Genomic DNA, 18754 nt, shown 5'->3' on the forward strand with positions numbered 1-18754 from the left:
ATCAAAGGTTAGAATTGTTCTATCTGCCACAAGGAATATTTAAAAATTTAGCGCAGCTAAAGAAAAGAAAGAAAAACACCCAGTATACTATAAATATAAGAAAAGGAATCTATAATAGAAGCAGTCGAGCGGAGGTCTCACTGTGTGTACAAAAAGAAAGCAGTTCATTTCCAATCTAATGGCTGCGAGCATCCAGGTCAGTCAGTGTTTGGTTATAATTTTAGCGCCTAATCGACACTTGAATTCAGTATACGAGAACGCGAAGAAGGAATGTACCTCTTTATTAATTAATGACTTCAGTTATTAGTGCCAACACGGCGAAAATAGCGCGTAGACAATGGCACTGTCGACGTGACAAAGGATGTGTCTTGTCTCTGTTATTTTCTCCCTTTGAATACTGTTCGCCAGGTTACTTCAGTGCATTTGCCAAAGAGATGGACACGCTTAATGATAGGAAAGGATCGAGATATCGGCCTTAAAGTCTTGTCTCTGGCTTCCTACTCCTCAACTGGGGTAAAGAGTTAGCGAGAGACAGGAAAAGGAAGAGGGAGAGTTTTTTGCCGACAAGAAATAATCCGGTGAAAATAACACAATAACTCATTTTTTTCCCTCATACTTCCGTTTTACGGCGCGAGCGCCTAGGAGGAAAGACGCGATCAATTTTCTTGTATTACCACGCTCCCATTTCTGAAAATGCGGGACTCTCGCACGCATTCACACGTGCACATACGCGCGCGCTCACTAGCGCACGGCTATGTCTGTCCTTGAGGGAGCGAATAACAGTGATTGCACAGCTGACAGGTCACGTAACCCGGGGCGTGTGTTACGGGAGCTCCGAAAGTCGGTGGTAGAAGAGGGGAGGGGAGTGGGTGGGCGGGGGGGGGGGGTGTAGCGTGCATACTACTATGGTGGGAATTAAAGGTGGCTCATTCGGCGCAACCTCCGAAGGGCTTTCCCCCAAGGCAAATGCCGCGGCACCTATATCACCGCATTTCGCCGTCTCACTAATTACACGCAGAACTGCAAGGGCTACAGCTGTGTCTCGTTCAATAAAAAGAATAGCGTACAGTAGCTTGGCCGTGTGCTTAGTCATGGACGCCGTGCCTTTTTGCCTATGTTGCTGCTACGAAGAAAAAGTTTAGCGCTATTGGTTTTCTGATCTTCGGTTTAAGAAAATGATCGACAGCTTTACGTGACGTATACGGCATGGTAAAGCTTGCGTGACGACAGACGCACAGACAAACCCCGTCAGGCTCTCAGGAGTTGCAGCGGTGCACCGAACTAGAGCACAAGGCGCTCAGCGCAACGAGTAGAGGAGAAAGCTGTCCTATGAGGTCTAAACGAGAAAAACAGCCTGGAGGTCGGAACGCATAGCACGTTCGTAATTGCACTCGTGACCTTTTGTCTTGAGGCAGTAGCAGACGACGCATGATGTGGGCTGGAAACAAAGCACATGAATATGGGACGCCTTAGACATCTCTGCGCAAAAGTTGTGCACACGCTTCTGGTTGACTTCCCCGTATTAATTTTACTTCAAGTGCATTAAACTAATGTCCGCGCGGGCCTCGAATGAGTAGTGAAATGAACGTGGTCGCAGCTAGGATATTTTCGGGCAGCTTTCAACTTTCACTTCTTTTCATTTTGTGTCTGCACCGGCATATGGGAAAATAATTTAGAGGGATCCCTGCCAGATGTCTTCGAGGCAACATTTTCATTAATTATTATATGAAGGAAAATAAAAGGAAGATATTTAGACACCTATAATGGTGACAGAGTCTCCTATTCACGTGTTAGCAGTAATGTTTAATGAAGTTATTTAATAGAGGCGACGTAAAAGAAACGCAATACATTGATTCATAAGTACAGGACATGAAGCGGAAAAAGCAATAATGTTATACGAAGATGTCACTGTATAAAAAAATACGAAAGCTCTAGAATCAATTGACTGCCTAGAAAGAAAAAAAAAAAAGGAAAGGAACCAGCTTGAAGCCAACGAAAGCTAGAAATGAATTGACCAAAGCGATTTGCTATATGCATGGTTAACTGTTTTTCACTGCTGAATAGGTTTGCACTGCTTTCTCAATGCTGGATGCCTCAGTTACAACGCTCAGTTACAACTGTTACAACGCGCGATGGTATTGGATTGTGTCCATTGATGGATAACACCAAGGGCGCGTTCCACAGCTCTAAGTACGTAATAGCTAAATTCACAGCATTAGAAGTCCCTAAGTGCGACTAGGACTAACGCATATTAAACAGTCGGCAACACGCAGGCCGCGCGAGCAGTTATCGCACTTGAGGTTGTTGACAGCGTACAGTGTTTGCTCATTACCATAACACAACCTGCGTGTGCTACCTTTCATCCAAGCACCTCAAAAAAAAGGGGGGGGGGCGCAAGAGCAACAGAAAGACAAAAAGGAAAAAGTAACGCCATTATCTCGCTGAAGCTGGGCCTCCATGCGCGCTGTATCGGAACTGAACTTCTTTAGCAGAAACGTGCACCCACACTTTGTTTTTTTGTTTTTTTTTTTGTTTTTTATTGTGCCTTCTGCACGTCTGTCTTCTCGCTTTTCCTTCAGGTACCAGGAGGAAAACTTGTGCTCATCGACGCAAGGTGGCACGCACGTGATCGCGCCCCGGCATCTGCTCAAGGGCCGCTGGTCCGTGACCGACCTGCCGCTCAACCGGCTCGTGGTGCCCGGCGCGGTCATCGACATCGCCATCCAGGTTTTGCGCAGCCGCGATTACCGGCTGCGCATCACGGACGTCATGCGCTGGGAGGACATCCACGGACGGCTTCCTCAGGGATGCGTGCTCTTCGTGCGCACGGGCTGGTCCCGGTACTGGCCCTCCTGGTACAAGTACCACGGACACCCGGCGGCGGCTGGCAACGGGACGTTGTCCTACCTGCCGTTCGACACAAGGCCGCACCACCCGGGCGTCCACCCGGATACGGCCACGTGGCTAGTGTCCAAGCGGAAAGTGTACGGCGTGGGCATCGACGCCCCGTCCCTGGACTACGGTCCCTCCAAGGATCTCGGAGCGCAGCACATCTTGCTCGCGGCCAACATCTACGGGCTCGTGAATGTGGCCAACCTCCAGGAACTGCCGTCCGTCGGGTCGACGCTGTTCGTCTTTCCCATGAAGATACGAGGAGCCGGAGCCGCTCCCGTTCGAATATTAGCCGTGGTACCTTGAATCATAAGCGGGTGTGTGACATTTCTTTCAGCCAGTTGCGGCGCTAAAATGCACTTGAGGCCAAAACGAAGTGGCAAGCCTGGAGTGTGAAGGCCTGCCACGATTGCCCGCGTTAATTTTCCAGAATCGGTGTGGTCGCGTCCGCACGCCGTTGCAAGCTTTCCATTCGCAACACTCGGCGAAGCCTTCAAGTGGAGGAGATAAAATATGGTCTCGTTTTCATAGTAAGACTGGCACGTGCTATAGCACATGAGACAACTAGCCCCAATTTCTTCATTGTGGACTTGTTGGTACGGAACTGTTCTGTATGAGTCAAACCACCCAGCACTGGCTCGCAGCTTAGAGCTAGGCGTTGTGAACCGACCTACATAGCGTTGCCTTATATAAAGCTGGAATTTAAAAACTTTAAGATTACCAGCTGGGCATTTTCTCAAAACCCCATTGTTTACGGTAGGTTATACATCTTTTCTTCGGTCTTTTTGTTTTAAGGCGTGGAAATATTTCAGTAACACTGCACGCATTGTGCTCTGAAAGAAAGAAACGCACTGCGCAGGTGTTTTATGGTGTCTGTGTAAAACGAAGGTGACGCTGTAAACGATTATTTTGGCGACCGAAATTTTTAATGCTACACTATGATCCGCTAAAAGAAAGTAGCTTGGCTCGCTCATAACATTTTGGCGCCACGCTTTCGAATTCCCTTTCATCCTCAGTTGTGACTTGTTCTTGCTTCTGAATATACTCCAATGTTTGCCTTCGATGAAGTCACGTAAAGTGAGAAGCTTCATACCATTAACTAGGCGTTCTATTGGCCTGCGATTTGCCATAGCTGTGATCACGTGGTGAGTTTATTCCCTTGTACTATATACCATGCATTTTCCCGGAAAGTATGGTCACCACTTAGGGTGCCGAGGTTCGATGTTCATGCGACGAAAACGACATCATCGGGTGCCTTTCAAGTGTATGCGTTTTTAGTAGTGCAAGCCACCTAATTCAAAAAACGGTACAGAAGCTTGACGCATCTAATGACAACCATATTGAACATATTTCTAATTATGTTTTGTCCGAAGTCATGTTATTTCGCTATTTATTTCACTCGAAAGCAACAAGCAGTTCATTTCAAGAGACTACTTCACCGGAAATTGCTCGCCCAACATTACAATGAAAATCTCGCTATCAGGCGTGTGCTTTCAGGTGTAGACCACGTAAAATACTGCAAATGTGATCGTTTTGACCACCAAAAATAAGACTGCATCTCTATTCACATACATTTTTTTTTTATCTCACGCCATTTGCATTTTTTTCCTCAGGAATTTATCACGAGTTTAGCGCTGAGGTATAGCGATCACAGTGGTTAACCTGAAAATAGTGCAGTAACTTCCCGATGACATATGCCACTACACACTCGCACCATAAATGATCTTAACATTTAAAAGGAATTCCTGTGGGCCAAGTTGCTACATATTTGACATTACAAGAAAGCACGAAAACACAGATACACGACCAAAAAAAAAAATGAAACGGACGGACAAGCGGCAAGGCGTTGGTTTGTTTCTTTATTTTCGTGATGTGGTGCGTGTTTTCGCACTTTCTAACTATGTCTTATACTATTACAGTTACTGTGTGCGATGTTGCTGGTAATGTCACGCACAGTGGTCTACACGTGACTGCACATGTGTTCACGTCCTAAATGCAGCATCAGGTTATTTGCGAAGCAAACACAATTCAACTGTTCTGTGCTTCGGTTGTTTGTAAATAAAGGCCAATTCTCATTAAGCGCTTCTGCTGACGACTCTTCCCTTTCACGATCGATGTTTCACAGTCGACAACTAAACGTCGCAGTGTTATTACAGGCAAGCGTCGCAGGTAAGCCATCTAGGTAAATGAGTGGCAAAAGATTACTGAGCATTGTTCTACCGCCAAAGATTACGGCAAAATAAAGCTAAAACTTAATTAATCAAAAACAGTATCCCAGCGTAAGAATGGGACAGTGCACAGAGACTTCTCTGCGCTCGACATCAACCATCATGAGAGCCGTGAGTTTGTGAACAGTAATTGCACTTGTACTTTTACAGCATTAACTGATGGTCCTATATTTAACTCTGTTACTCTACTTCCCTATGATATAGTATACGCTTAGAGTCCCGAAGAGTTACTGCTCCCTGCGTTGGTGCCTAAGCAACAGTGAACCTACTCGGTCGCGAGAATGAACATGCTCCTTCGAACATTGCGAGTATCCTCAACAAGCAGTCGCTGCCACAAATGTAGTTGCCAGCACTTATTGTTCTAAAAGCAGCGCACTTGTGGACACAAAACCAGACAAACCCGAGCGCTCGTGTTTGTCTTCTTTTTAGTGTTCCTCCATGTGTCCACGAGCACGGTGCTTTTAGAACAATAACCACAAACCAGCTAGCCTGCCAATATCTCCTCAACCAACACTTAATATGTTCTTAAGGTGCTTTGACTTCGAATGTTCGTTAGATGAAAAAGAACAAGCGAGGAAACAACGAGAGCCGCGACTGCATGTGATTTTTAATCATTTGTTTTGTGTTGAAATATCCGTTGGGTAAAATAAAAAGACAATACAGGCACCTCTCAGTTGATAATCTTACCGCATGTTTCTTCTTCGTGACTTAATGCATATGACAGAGTGATGAACCATCAAAAGACAAGTAATGTGCGTGGAACACTAAAGAGAACTACACAGCCCCCTCCTCCTTCCATCCAGTCGTGCTCCATTGGGCATCGTCAAACAGTAATTACTCTAGAGGGTGGCATTTTTGTTTGTTTTTTAACACCTTCTGAATAAAAGGTTTAAGTGCGCCAGTATAGCCAAGTTCTCTGCCCCATATCTTGCTCTGTACACTTTAAATACACTGTAGCTTCTTCTTCATCGGCATAATCATTATAGTTATTATTATCATCATCAACAGCAACATGGCTCGGACTGAAGGTATCATTCTGCCTGCGTCGTGATTTGGGGAAAATTCATTTTTGAGGAGTTATACTGCCTCGTTTTTAACGCCTTGTTAGGGAGAGACGGCAGAGCGCTACAAGCGAGAGAGAGAGAAAGCAAAGAAGGCAAAGAGGTCAATCAGACGAGCATCCGGTTCACTACGCTGCGCTATTAGTAAAGGAAACGTGGAAGAAAGAAGCAATAAAGCGAGAGAATGAGCGTGCACACAGCAGGACGCACAGCAGTACTAAAATCGGTCATTGAGGCCGGTGTTCCTAAAAAAATGGAGTAACGCTACAAACTAGTACACAAATCAAGGGTAATGAACGAAGCAACCCAAATTGCCGCCACACGTTTTAATTCATCGCATGCGAGCACTATCCCTGGCCGCCAACGAAAGGCAACAGTCCACCCAGGAGGTCGCCGTTCAGCAGGGTGCCAAGTATGCCGGTGAAGATTTCTGGAATCAATACAAGCGCCGAAACTAAGTGTCAAAGGATATATATACTATCCTTTTTACTAAACACAGGCGTCCGCAAGCTATTAAGGGCTCATTCACACCGGCGACTCGCAGAGGTCGCGTGACCAAGTTGGTCGCAAATGATCGATTTGGTCGAAAAAAGCGACTGATCTGAGTCAATTGCTCGCTTCTCGATTCTTCAGTAGTGCCACTGCAGTCGCAAGCCTACTGAACCCGTCAGTTGCACAGGGGCAGGACGCCCGTATACGCCGACGCTCGTTTTACGCGGCGATGAAGGTGTGAACAGGTGTGAACGACACCAATTGCGAGACATTTCGGTGTGGCGGCGGGAAGGCGCGCGCTTGCCGGTGCGAACAACGATCGCCGTGAGTCACTCATTCGTCGTCAGTTGATGTCGGTCGCGCGACCTCTTTCAATCACCAGAGCGAATGAACCCTAAAGCCTGGCCGTCAGGAAGTTATTAACGTGAAAACGCAAAGGGCCCCGCGACGAAGAAAAATTGGCGTCGGCGTCCGGCGTCCCGCGCCAACCGTCTTGTGAGCGAAAAATCATTTCGAACCGCGCATACCCAACCGCGCAGGCCCTCCGTGCAGCGCAAAGGCATTACTGAACTAATTTAACTTCTCAAAGTAAAATGTGACAGAAAAATTGTAAAGTACGGCGTGCAACCTACAGACACGATAGCGTCCGACTGTAATTTGAATATGCAAGAAAACACGTCTGTTACGCGGAAATTCAAACACAAACCCATTTTCCAGCGTTTCTACCATTTATAGAGCGGCGCGCCCGGTTCCTTGCAACGCCATCCAGATGGCGCTCGCCTCCGCGCATCTTCGGCCCACGCAAGAGGCCGCGGTTCCACCAGAAAGCTCGCCTTCGTGCATAGCATTCGCCACCAACGTTTGCCGCTAAACATTACGGTTATATAAGCTGCAGTTGTTGGGAAGCGTGAGAAGGCAGTCGGTGATCTTTGAACGCTATCGCGTTCCGCTCTTAGAGGCGAAGCTTAAGAGTCCTCCAAATGTGTCTTGCTGCCATAATCGTACAAGCTGTAAAAATAACTAAACAAAGAATAGGGAACAAACGAGGACTGGTTGGAGTTACTACGACCTTATGGTATATCTGCAAAAACACATGAGATTGTTATGACCACGAATTTTCCATATGAGTGATTGTAGTGATCTGCGGTGCGAAAGAACGTGCGTTGTACCACATGTATCGCATTGCAGTGGACGCTGCACCTAAATGAAACATTTGCGTAATCGCACTACATTTGCATAAACATTGCATTGAGTTTGCGTCATCAGCGTTAAGTTCGGACATTTGTTTTATTATTTGCTTAAACATCGAATAAAGCTTGACCTAACAGCGATTTCCACACGTGCGCCGTACTTTCTTCGCCACCCCCACCCCATCCTTCCCCCTCTACTTTTTTTTTCCCGTATAACAAGCACACCACTAATATTAATCGCGCAGTTTTCGAAGCTCCAGCTTTCGGGCACTTCATGGGCATTAGTATATTTGATATTCAAGCTTACTCGATGCCGTCGAGAAAGGGAAATGTCACTGACATGTGAGTTTCTTCTCAGAACTCGGTTGTTAACGACAAACGTAATATACAGAAGATAATAGACTGAAAATAATATTTTATTACGAATTTAAAAATAAAAATAAAACATATTTCGCTCCATATTTTGTCTTGACTACATAAAAAAAATCTAAGTTGGTTAAGTAGCTAAAGTGCTGGCAACCTATCGTAACTGTAATACGCGGTGTATATGCATATTGATAGCATTCGACTCCAGGTGACAGAATTCGTTCACTTCTTCAAGCTTTTTCAAACAATACTTCTCCAAACGACGTTCACTGTGTATGGGTCTGCAACTAAAGAAAGGTGTGAATGTAATGTGTCGCGGCATAAAACCGGTCCCCTCAGTTTGATCCATGACATTGCACCAACTGGACGAAATGCGAAAAAAATCCGTGTACTTCGACTTAGGTGCACCTTAAAGAACCCCAAGTAGTCCGAATTTCCGGAGCCCCCCACCACGACGTGCCTCATAATCAGACCATGGTTTTGGCACGTAAAACCTCCTTTTTTTTCTGCACCTCCTGGACGTCGCGTACGCTATAGCAGAGAAAAAATTTGTGCGTTTTTCGACGCCGTAAGTCGGCTGACTCGGCAAATCAAGCTTCTTGTCACTGCAGGACTCAGAAGGAGAGTGCACATTTCACTCACAGAAACAGAAGAGAGGTGAACTTGTACATGTGCACTCTAGACTTCTACTTTGCGCCAAGGAAAGGGGAACAAAAGAGATGAAGAGAAAGGCGTATGACGTTTGCGCATGACATAGTGACGTACCTATTAAAGCCGCGCGTGTCAATCCCTACGGAATGCAAAATGTCCGAGAAGGTTTTTCCGGTCTGCCTTTCAGTTGCAGCGTCAATCCACGAGATCAAAAGTTTTTATTTTTCGACACTCTTGCATGCGCCAGCACCGGTAAACTATTTTTTACACTAAAATGAAACCTGGGGCGCTATAATGTAGAACTATTCCAAACTTTTCTATTCCAATTCTGCTATCAGCCCTCCACAATTGGTCAAAAACTTTTTCCACCACCCCCACTTCACCTGTCTGTCACGCGACGTCACGAAAACCGCGATAGCTCCCCATCTGATATGATGTGTACACACTGATTTTGCATGATTTGACAGAAAAAAGAAAAACAGCTATTTCTGATTCGACCCCTTTTCGCCATTAGCCCTCGGCTATTGGCAAGAAGTTTTCGGGCTACATCCACTTCACCTGTCTGTCACGCGACGTCACAAAACTGCACAAACTCACCGTGTCAAAGTGACGTGTACGCGATAAAGATGCATTAATATGCCGAACAAAACTGAATTTGCTTCGGAATAGCCGCAGGCTGCCCCGTTCCGAAAGTAACGAAATATGGCTGCCGCCGATCACTCAGACGCTGGCTACTGCACCTGCCGGAGAGCATGGGTGTATTTGCGTATAATAAAGCTTCTTGCGCGGCCGTGTAACGTTTTCGAGCACTTTCGGCACGTTTACCCCCTCATTCCGCCAACTCTTCTTTGCTGAGGGTCCGTTTTAGCGTTATTCTTGAGCTTCCGTTGCATGCCACCGCGATTTTCGACCAGCCACCGCAAACTAAGTAAGGGAACGCCGACCAATCGTAGACGCCACCACTACCCTCTTCATCCGGTTATCGACTTTCAGTGCAGTGGCTCGGCCCCATCGAATCCCTCTCCACTTGAGCGTTCTCCTCGCCTCTTGTCAGCCAATTAGATACGACAATCCGCTCAGTGTAGGCAATGTTATTCGTTTTTCAAGCAAACAAAAGTGACCTCCTATGAACGAGGATAGTGTTTGACTGGTCTGTACAGACAACCCTGTGGGTGACCGCCCGGTGCTTGCGTCGGTGGTTACGCAAATTTGACATCAGGAGATTGGAATAGAAACATATTGGAATAGCTTTACGTTATAGGGCCCCTGATTCGATTGATTCTGCCCTTTTTGTCTCTGGCTATGTTTCAATATTCGCTAAGTGACTTGACAGCGTCCGTCTCAAATCTCATTCCAGTTCTGACGAAGCCGGTAAAAGAGACAGCTTCGCGAGGACAGCATCGAAGTCCAGAACGATGCAGGCTATTCTATGCTGTCCGAAGAAGATGGCGGCTGAGCAAGACACTTGAAAACACGGCGGGAAGGTCGCCTGCGCACAAGAAAACCTAGTCCTGCTTTCTTATGCACTTAATATGAGCTGCGTTGTGGTTTTTGTTCTTTAGTTCGCAAACGCAAAGCGTTAAAATACAACGATAATATGTGCTCTCTTTATCTCTTGTCGACGCGAGGTGGCGTCCAAATACGTTCCGCTACTTAGGCTCGAAGCTGTTTTCTTAGCGGTCACCATATATGCTGTCTTCAATGCTGGCCAGCATTAAAACATGGCCTTCGGTGTTCAGGTCTTATTGATTTAGGCCGTGGTGGTCCAGATGTTCAGCCGAGCTTTTAAAACGATTCTGTATTCGTTCTTCAACCTCATTCTGCAAACTCAGTGGCCGCCGTCACTGCCGAAATCGGCAGCTCGAATCAAAATAATAGAATAACGCAGCAGCGACTACGGCGAATTTGGCTGTGTATGTATGTATGCCCATTATAAGCTCAGCGCGACGCTGCCGATTCAGTGCCGATTACAAACGCGCCCTAAATAGTGGTAAAAACTAACCTCTTCAATTCTGTCACGGTTCCCATTAACGTGTGTTTTCACCTGCTATACGTAACAATTTTCTGCACAGTCATGCGTGCCCTCAAGGCTCGCGGACATACATCGGCTGGCTGTTTTTCTCTGCTACAAGGATTTTTTGCACAGTCATGCGAATCCCACCAACTTTCCGTCACATATTGCGTGTCGGCGGCGCTGCGCGCTGACAATCTGACTCTGACTGCGCATGCGTCGAAAGCGGCAAGCGAAAGAAAGTCGCTTACTGTGGCAAAGGGCAGACGGTCTCGAGGCTGAGGCAGACACTTGAATCAGGAAAAATTCATTTTTGTTCGGTCTTTTTAGGCGTTGGTCTGGAGACGCCTGCTTCGTGTGGAAAAGCCCCTCGAACGCTTTACTGCGGCCCGCTTATGTGTTTGTGAAGTTTGTGAAATTCCGTTGTTTCTGTTCTTCAAACAATGGTGAACCTAGCCAGCGGAACGCACACGCTCGTTTCGAAAGTGTTTGCTGACAGATATAAGCATGGGTGAACACTTGGGTGGCGAGCAGATCACGTGACTTACATCGAACATTTTGTGTGTGAGCGACAGCGCCCGTTTTCCTACTCCGGAGTACGACCTGCACGTCATCCCAGCTGCACCACCACGTTCTCGGTATTCCGGTAAGTCAGGCAAATAGGAGCTTGTCACAAAGCTGGATGTGCTTTCACTTCGGTGTGCCCGCGCAGGTTGCGCGAGCTGCATGTGGCTTCCTGAAGGCACATACGCTGCATGCTTATCTTATCTGCAGCGATAACTTCCTCACGAAAAAGGTAAAACCAAAAGAGCCCCAGAAAAAAAAAAGTGCTGTTGAACTTACTGACGCGAGCACAGGGCACATCATGTCGAGACCCTTTGTTTATTATACTGCCGCCGACAGAAACGAAATACAACATTTCTGCACTATAATCTAATAATACTAAAGAGAGTGGGGCGAGGTTGTTCGTTAGTGGCCCATGACAGTTTACCATCCCAAAGTACTGCTCCAAAACAACCTGCAGCACTAACCAAGAATCGTGGCTCGTATTATCCTTGTATTGGTTGTCCAGGCTGCTGTGAACAGACAACGCTCGTGCCAACTAGTGCACACTTGGTCTCTCGCCATAGAAAGATCATTGCTGGGAAGCTGACGTTGTGGTTCAAGGTTAGTCTAACATAAAATCGAAGCCTTCGAGCAGCCAGCACAGATGTATTCGGCAATGGGTTGTGTTCACCTATGTGCATTTCTGTGTGCATTCAACTCTCGTTCCCACGTCTGCGCACGCCGCAGCGTTGTTTCTCGGAACGTCCGCTTCCAGGCACACTTGTCCAAACTCAACGGCGGATCTTGTCCCGCTGCACGTGCGGTTTACGTTCGTAAGTCAATTGTGTTGGTGTCTAGAAATATTCTAAAGTTCAGCCTTCTACAAGTTTCCAGTCTGGTGGTGATTCGTGTACACCAAATTGGAAGCTGTCTGCAGCTAGAAACGTTCTAGAGGGGCACCCACAGTGAAGTGTTCTGCCTTCATGCGTAAGCAGTCGGTGCTAAAGCAAGAATATGCATATAGTGAGCGTTTCAATCTCACGCTAGACATTATATTACGAAACGATGGAGAAAGTCGGCGTATTTCTACGTACAGCTATGCTCTAGTGACTAGTCACATGGGCAACGCTATATAAGCGTGCGATGCGCTCGGATGGACCCACGTATACAGGTATCCAAGGTTACGTATCGTTTGTTATATTTTCGTCAATCAGCAATTTCGGGCACCTCCGTTTCCTTGCATAAAGTTAGGCGGCGGAGTGCAGTGCTTGGCGCAGGAGAACAGTTCATTCACTCCGATGTCTCGTGTACAGCAGCGTCAGAGTTTCTCCGTTTCAAAAGCATCTGTGCTCATTTATGCAGCAGCGGCCGGCGCATTGAACGCTAAGGCAGATTTAGTGTCTTATACCAGTCGGACGTTAGAAAAAAAAGATTGCGTTTGCGCAACACTGGATCTTAGGGCGTGCGATAACTGACGCGTTACGTGTGGAAGCTCTGTGAGATAAGCTTTCTAGCCAGAACTGACAAAATCGCCGGAAATCTGGAACATGAAGACGGCGATAAACGCCATCACTTGGTCTTTCATCCCTTCTCCTTTTAAGGCACGCTGGCGACGCAGTCTGTGCTTTGAGCGCAAACGGCGCCCGTGTGTCCGAGATTATAGCAGAAATACGGTGTAGTGGAAGGGCTACAGGATACACACAGAAGACAAGCCAAAAGGATTCCACAGAGCCAGGATAAATTCTGCGGCTAGTGCAATTTGTCTGGAATATACGAATCCAAGGCGGTGGCACATAGGTTAGTAAAGTCCAAAAACAAATGGGGCGCTTGCAATTATTTTTTAGAGAGTAACTGCATGCTTCAAAGAGAGTAACTGTATCATATGTAACTCCATTTCAGAATATTCGTAGACCCATTGGAGTAGTCCCACTTTGAACAAGCACGCTGCAAGGCAGTCATCTTCAATCGAAGTTTAGGGGAGCTATTCAAGTTGGTCATCCAGTTACTTAGTAAGGGAATCTAGAGTGTTACATTTGCTCTTGTAATATATGATGGACCCTTACTCCGCGGCCCTTAACCTTGTAGTGTGCACCAGGACGCTGGAGCATCTATACATGCGTACAAGGAACAGGAAAGCCATCGAACCACACAGGTCAACATGGTCACATGGCGGAGCTAGGCATGCACTTGGTTTCCGATGGTAGAATGGTCGAATAAGCGCAATTAGCAGAGAGGCGTTTCACCAGATCCAATAGAGAGAAGGTTTAGCATTCCGCTGACGACACCACCGATGCCTTCGTCGCCTCCCAAGTTGAGCATGCCTGTGCCCAGCCCGGCGATGCTTGTTCCGGTATCTGCGCAAGACATTTGGTCGCAGTGAGGGTTAGCCGACAGCGGCCAGCGCCCGCGTCTTCGTGTTGACACATTAGAAAAACAACCGCGCTCGATTTTGTCGTAACTAATTTTTAGCTTATTCAATAAATTGCTTAACAATGTGCTCCATTCTTAGCTGTACGTATTGCGATAAGCAAATCCGCTTATTTTATCTGATCTGCTAAAATGAAAAATTAAAAGAAGCGTTCCATTCAGAGTCTTGCCCCTGAGAAGAACCGATGTTTGAACAGGAGTCTCCCTATACACAGTTCTACATCTTACCGTTACGGAAGACTTGTAGTGAATGTTAATGGAAGTACTGCAGAGACGACTTTTAATGCAAACCACGCAAGGACAAAGTCGTCAGCGCCACGTAGAAAACATTTCTGGGACCCTTGACCTCTTATTGTGCGTGTTTCTATATATAGCCTCGTCGAGCGTGTTCCCATAGAAATTCATCGTTATAGCTTTGGGGAAGCTTCGTTGTTCATATATGAAGCTCCTATAGCTCCTATAGGAGCTCCTATAGAGCTCCTAAAGCTCCTATAGGAGCTTTAGAAAGCGAAGTTAGTTGACAAAAGGCAAATAACCTTTCCACTCGCAATTATTTATATTGCGGCAATTAACCTACACTGTAATCATTTTACAAGGTATTCATTTACACGTGAAACAGGAGTGATCGTGCAGTGTGCTGGGATAATTCTCTGTTGAGGTAAATCAACATTTGCCTTTAAAGCCGAGGGTTTCTATAAGTGTTTATTGCTTATACATACACACCAGTAGAAACTATGAAAGTGTGTTTATGACAAAGGTGCACGGTCAATGGATGCTTTCTTGTTGACGCGTAGAGTCCCGGTGCACGTTATCTGACGTTGAACTATTCTTTTGTGGTTTATGAGTTTGTCCGTGCCTCATTGGTCCTGAAGACTGCAAGACAACAACTGCGTTACGATATGCAGCCAGACGTCCAACTCATTTAACGCCAACTTCTTCACTGTATAGACCTTACAGTACTCGTCACGAGTGTTTATCTCACTGACGCAAACGATTTTCCATAAGTATAGTTCAAGACACCGCGCAACACAACAATTTCAATCAAAGGTGTGCAGAATATTGGGTAAGCCGTATAAGCTACTACGATAATGTAGTGGTAGTAAAAAAGTAAAATGTCGTTCGCATAAGATTCAAGCTAGATTCGAGACGCTGAACGTTGTCATTGTATAGGTGATTGTTTCTTTTTATCAATTTAGTCGTCACAAAAAGATGATTTTCAAGTATAGTAGTACTCACTCACAAGGTTCTTGACTCCATCTAATATACTGGTGAACAGGCCGTTTAGCTGTCGCTTGTGCCGGTGGTTGTGCTCAGCAGCACCTGTTTTGATAATAAGCAGGGGCCGATTTGGACTTCACATCATGCTTCTAACAATGTGGGACAAGCAACTGCAATACACATTCATAATATTTCCACCATTACACGTACGAAACAGGGTCGTGTCGACCGTGTGTTAGAGTGTAATTAAAGCGAGGATGGCTGCACATTACACTATACGCACTACGGGCCTATGGAAATGCACAAGAGCACGCAGAAATCTGTTGCCGGTGGGGGACTTTTGGAAGACGTTTGTTGTTGACCCGTTGGATCAGTGGCAACGACGTCATACTGCTCAGTACGTGGTCGTCGGTTCGATGTCCGGCCATCGCGACAGCATTCCAGTGCTGGTGGTCGGGCATTCGGAGTATGTTGAACACTCCAACGTGGTCGAAAATAATCCGGAAACATCCAGTACTGGTGTATAGCTCTCTCATGGCCCTCGGCGTTGCTTTTGAACCATAAGAGCAAGAGAGAGAAATTAGATATGAAAGACGGAGAGTTTGACCACGGCAACAGCTTCATCACTACGGTATATGGGGTAACGCCCTCTTTAATATCATCGTGCTTACGACACCGTACACATGATGTAGAGCTTAATGGGTTCACATCTTCCTTCAAACAAATCAATCTAGGAGTGCCTCAAGGTGGTGCAGCGGTTCTTTAGGCCCGTTTTTATTTCTTTTGTGTATCAACGATATTGTTACAGCTGATGCAATGCTGAAGTACGTCATTTACGCTGACAATACGGGCCTCTTCTTCTCTGGTCGCTCTACTGCTGATTTAGCAAATCGTGTCAACATTACTATAGATTTAATTCAGCTATGGTCTACAGGGATATCATGTAGGCCCACTCAATTTTGTATAAAACCTACTAAGTATACTATTGTTACATTGTTATATCTACTACATTTTACCATCGTATAATACCTAGTTCTTGAATTTCTTTTGTTTGTTTTCGTGTTCTTGTTAAAAATTACTGCCTAGTTCCCCTCACATAATATTCCTACATGGAGCCTGTGAGGTATTTGTATATAAAACCACCTAAAACTACTCGTAGATGTCAGCAAAACTAAGGATTGATGTTTCATCCGCCTCACAGAGAGCTTCACATGTACCTTCTATTTATCAATGGTGTATCAGTTGAATACGTCCAATGCTTCAAAACTCTCAGCATCTATTTGTCTGCAACTATGTCATGGGATGCACACGTTGACTTCCTGGTTGGTAGGTTTTCACGTGCTCTTGGCTTCTGGCAGCAGAATTATGCAATGTTCCCGGTATTTGTAAATCTACTGCTACATAACTCATTATTCTGTTATATTCTTAATTACGGTATATATATATATATATATATATATATATATATATATATATATATATATATTACGACGCTATTTTTATAACAAAAGCAAATTATTAGATGAGTTAGCAAAATGCCTTGTATATTTTTCGCAGAGTCGAGTTATTTGCGAAATTACACATAGTTAAACTACCTTCACTTTATGAATTTAGGCTCCCTCGCTACTGAAAGTTATATGTAAGGAATAAATACACTGTATTCCAAATTCTTGCCAATCTTAAAACAAACAGTCACATATGACACACGTAATCCGAAACTATGGCACTTAACACGTTGTATAAACTATGCAAAACAAATTATTCGACACCGGTTACTTCCGCTGTTAAACAATTTGCGCCAGCAAAATGGGATTGACTTGGCAAAAATACTTTTTGCAAGAATTTCGTGACGTGTTCTTGTAACAAACTTTCTTTTATTATTTTTCTTTGTTTTACCGAACTTTGCAATTCTCTTTCTTTCAGTCTTTTAATTTGTTGGACTGTTTCCTATGCTACCATATTACATTGTCGCGTTATCTGTTGCTGTAGAATTTGTTTAATTCCTCTAAAATTGCCTGTTAGACACAAAGGTTGCCTCTCAGTTCTGTGTTCAAGAAATTTCAACTCTGTAACATCTTCACTGCGTACTTTGTTTTTGTTCTGCGAACTCCCCGTTGCTGTTATTTGGAGGGGGCAGCCACCTCGTCAAGCTACTTCCTGTAAAAGTTTTTTGTGACTGCTCCTTTCTTTCGTAGAAAGATGAGCAAAACATTGAATGGGATTGAACTGTCCGGTCGTCTACTCTGCACTGGTGGAAGCGTCGAAAAGATGAGGAGAACAACGGGCAATATATGAAATCTGCCCGCACAAGCACGAAGAAGGCAAGCGACAACGACTATACAGTATTTCATACAGTCCCGACGTTTTTAAAGAACACACTGATGCTTTATGGCTGGGACCAGTGTCCAGGAATTATTTTTTCCGTTGAGGGACGGTATAGTCAATCTTGTCGAGTCGGGGTGCAGAGCGCTTTTGTACACTGCAACGAGGATACTGGCACAGAGTACGCGCAACCGTCTCGGTGCACCTATACTGGAGTGTACTCTAACCTATACAAACTATACATTCTCGGGACTTGTCACCATTCCGATGAAGATGCTATACGCCAAGCCATATAGACGACATGCGAGAGTTACTTAAGAGGAAGCTTTAGCTCGGGCCCAACTCCGACGCGGCCTATTCAAATACATGTAAAACGCAAAAACGTTTTTATGAGATAACCTCTGCACCGATTTTGACGAAATTTGTTGCATTTGAAAGAGAAAGTTAAATTCTAGTGAGTGTTGGAAGCGGAATTTCGATTTAGGGCTTGAATTTTCTTAAAACGATTTTCAAATATTTGACCGTTTGAAAAAAATAGAAGCACGAAGTTTACAAATTCATAGCTCTGCATCAAGAACTGATATCGCAGATCTGTAAATGGCATCCATTAGATCATTCAAAGCGGACAAATTCAATATGTCATTTTACATCTTACGTGAATTTGTTACGTTGGTTACAACGGTTTTGCAAAAGTTGTATTTCACTATGATTAATTTCTTTTATATTCATGTGTAACATATCAATTTTGTCCGCTTTAGATGTACTATTAAATGCAGTTCACAGAATTGTATTATCATTTTTAGTGGTTAAGTTACAGAGTTGTAAACTTGATAGTTTCGTTTTCTGAAAATTTTCGATTTTTGCCAATTTTAATAAAAAATTAACGATCTAACTCAAAAATTCGAAACCAACAGTCACTAGATTTTAAGTTTGTCTTTTAAATGCAACAAACCTCGTCAAATTTGGTGCAGTGGTTGCCGAGAAAAACGAATTCTCCTGTTACATGTATTTAGATAGGAGCACTCGAGCTAAAGCTTCCTCTTAAGTCGTGGGCGCTCAACTCAATTAATGAACGAATCGATCAAGCAGACGTTGGCGGTATGTGGAATTCACGGTATGCGGCGGGATTCACTTACGTGCGTGTAAGGGTCTTGTGCAGCCCTTCTCTATGCAAAAGGATATAACGAAGACTGCCCAAAGGGCTGCGGCCCGGCGCGATAGTCTGGCCTCCTTGCCCAGTGCCATGGTCTACGAGAGACCAGTGTACGCCACGTCCCCGCAGCCCGCACAGAGGGACTCCTTGGAAATTAACGTTCAGCGAAAGGCTGCTTCTGACCTCGCAGTTCCATT

General features: G+C 45.1%; 2 protein-coding genes across 2 annotated transcripts in view; one reads left to right on the top strand and one right to left on the bottom strand.

Annotated features, from left to right (window-relative positions):
• LOC142582487 (isatin hydrolase-like) overlaps nucleotides 1–4965 on the top strand; it is a 233887-nt gene extending 228922 nt beyond the window's left edge. Inside the window, exon 4 of the mRNA XM_075692272.1 lies at nucleotides 2580–4965. Coding sequence (XP_075548387.1) covers nucleotides 2580–3198 — 619 coding nt within the window. The 3' untranslated portion in view covers nucleotides 3199–4965. The remainder of the gene's footprint in view (nucleotides 1–2579) is intronic.
• Nucleotides 4966–6492: 1527 nt separating this feature from the next.
• Nucleotides 6493–18754, bottom strand: LOC142581847 (uncharacterized). Its single transcript, XM_075691294.1, has 4 exons — nucleotides 18541–18754; nucleotides 15101–15184; nucleotides 13681–13791; nucleotides 6493–6611 (listed from the first exon to the last, which is right to left on the bottom strand). The coding sequence occupies exons 1-4, from the start codon at nucleotides 18647–18649 to the stop codon at nucleotides 6529–6531; spliced, it is 387 nt and encodes a 128-aa protein (XP_075547409.1). The 5' UTR covers nucleotides 18650–18754; the 3' UTR covers nucleotides 6493–6528.

Source organism: Dermacentor variabilis, chromosome 5, assembly GCF_050947875.1.
Source record: "Dermacentor variabilis isolate Ectoservices chromosome 5, ASM5094787v1, whole genome shotgun sequence".
NCBI classification, from domain to species: Eukaryota; Metazoa; Arthropoda; class Arachnida; order Ixodida; family Ixodidae; genus Dermacentor; species Dermacentor variabilis.

Coding starts and splice junctions, on each gene's coding strand:
- LOC142581847 (XM_075691294.1), bottom strand. CDS start 18,649: ATGGCACTGGGCAAGGAGGCCAGACTATCGCGCCGGGCCGCAGCCCTT. Junction 13,792..15,100: donor TGGAGTCAAGAACCTTGTGA/GTGAGTACTACT, acceptor TGTCTTGCGCAG/ATACCGGAACAAGCATCGCC. Junction 6,612..13,680: donor CCTTCTCTCTATTGGATCTG/GTGAAACGCCTC, acceptor TATTGATTCCAG/AAATCTTCACCGGCATACTT.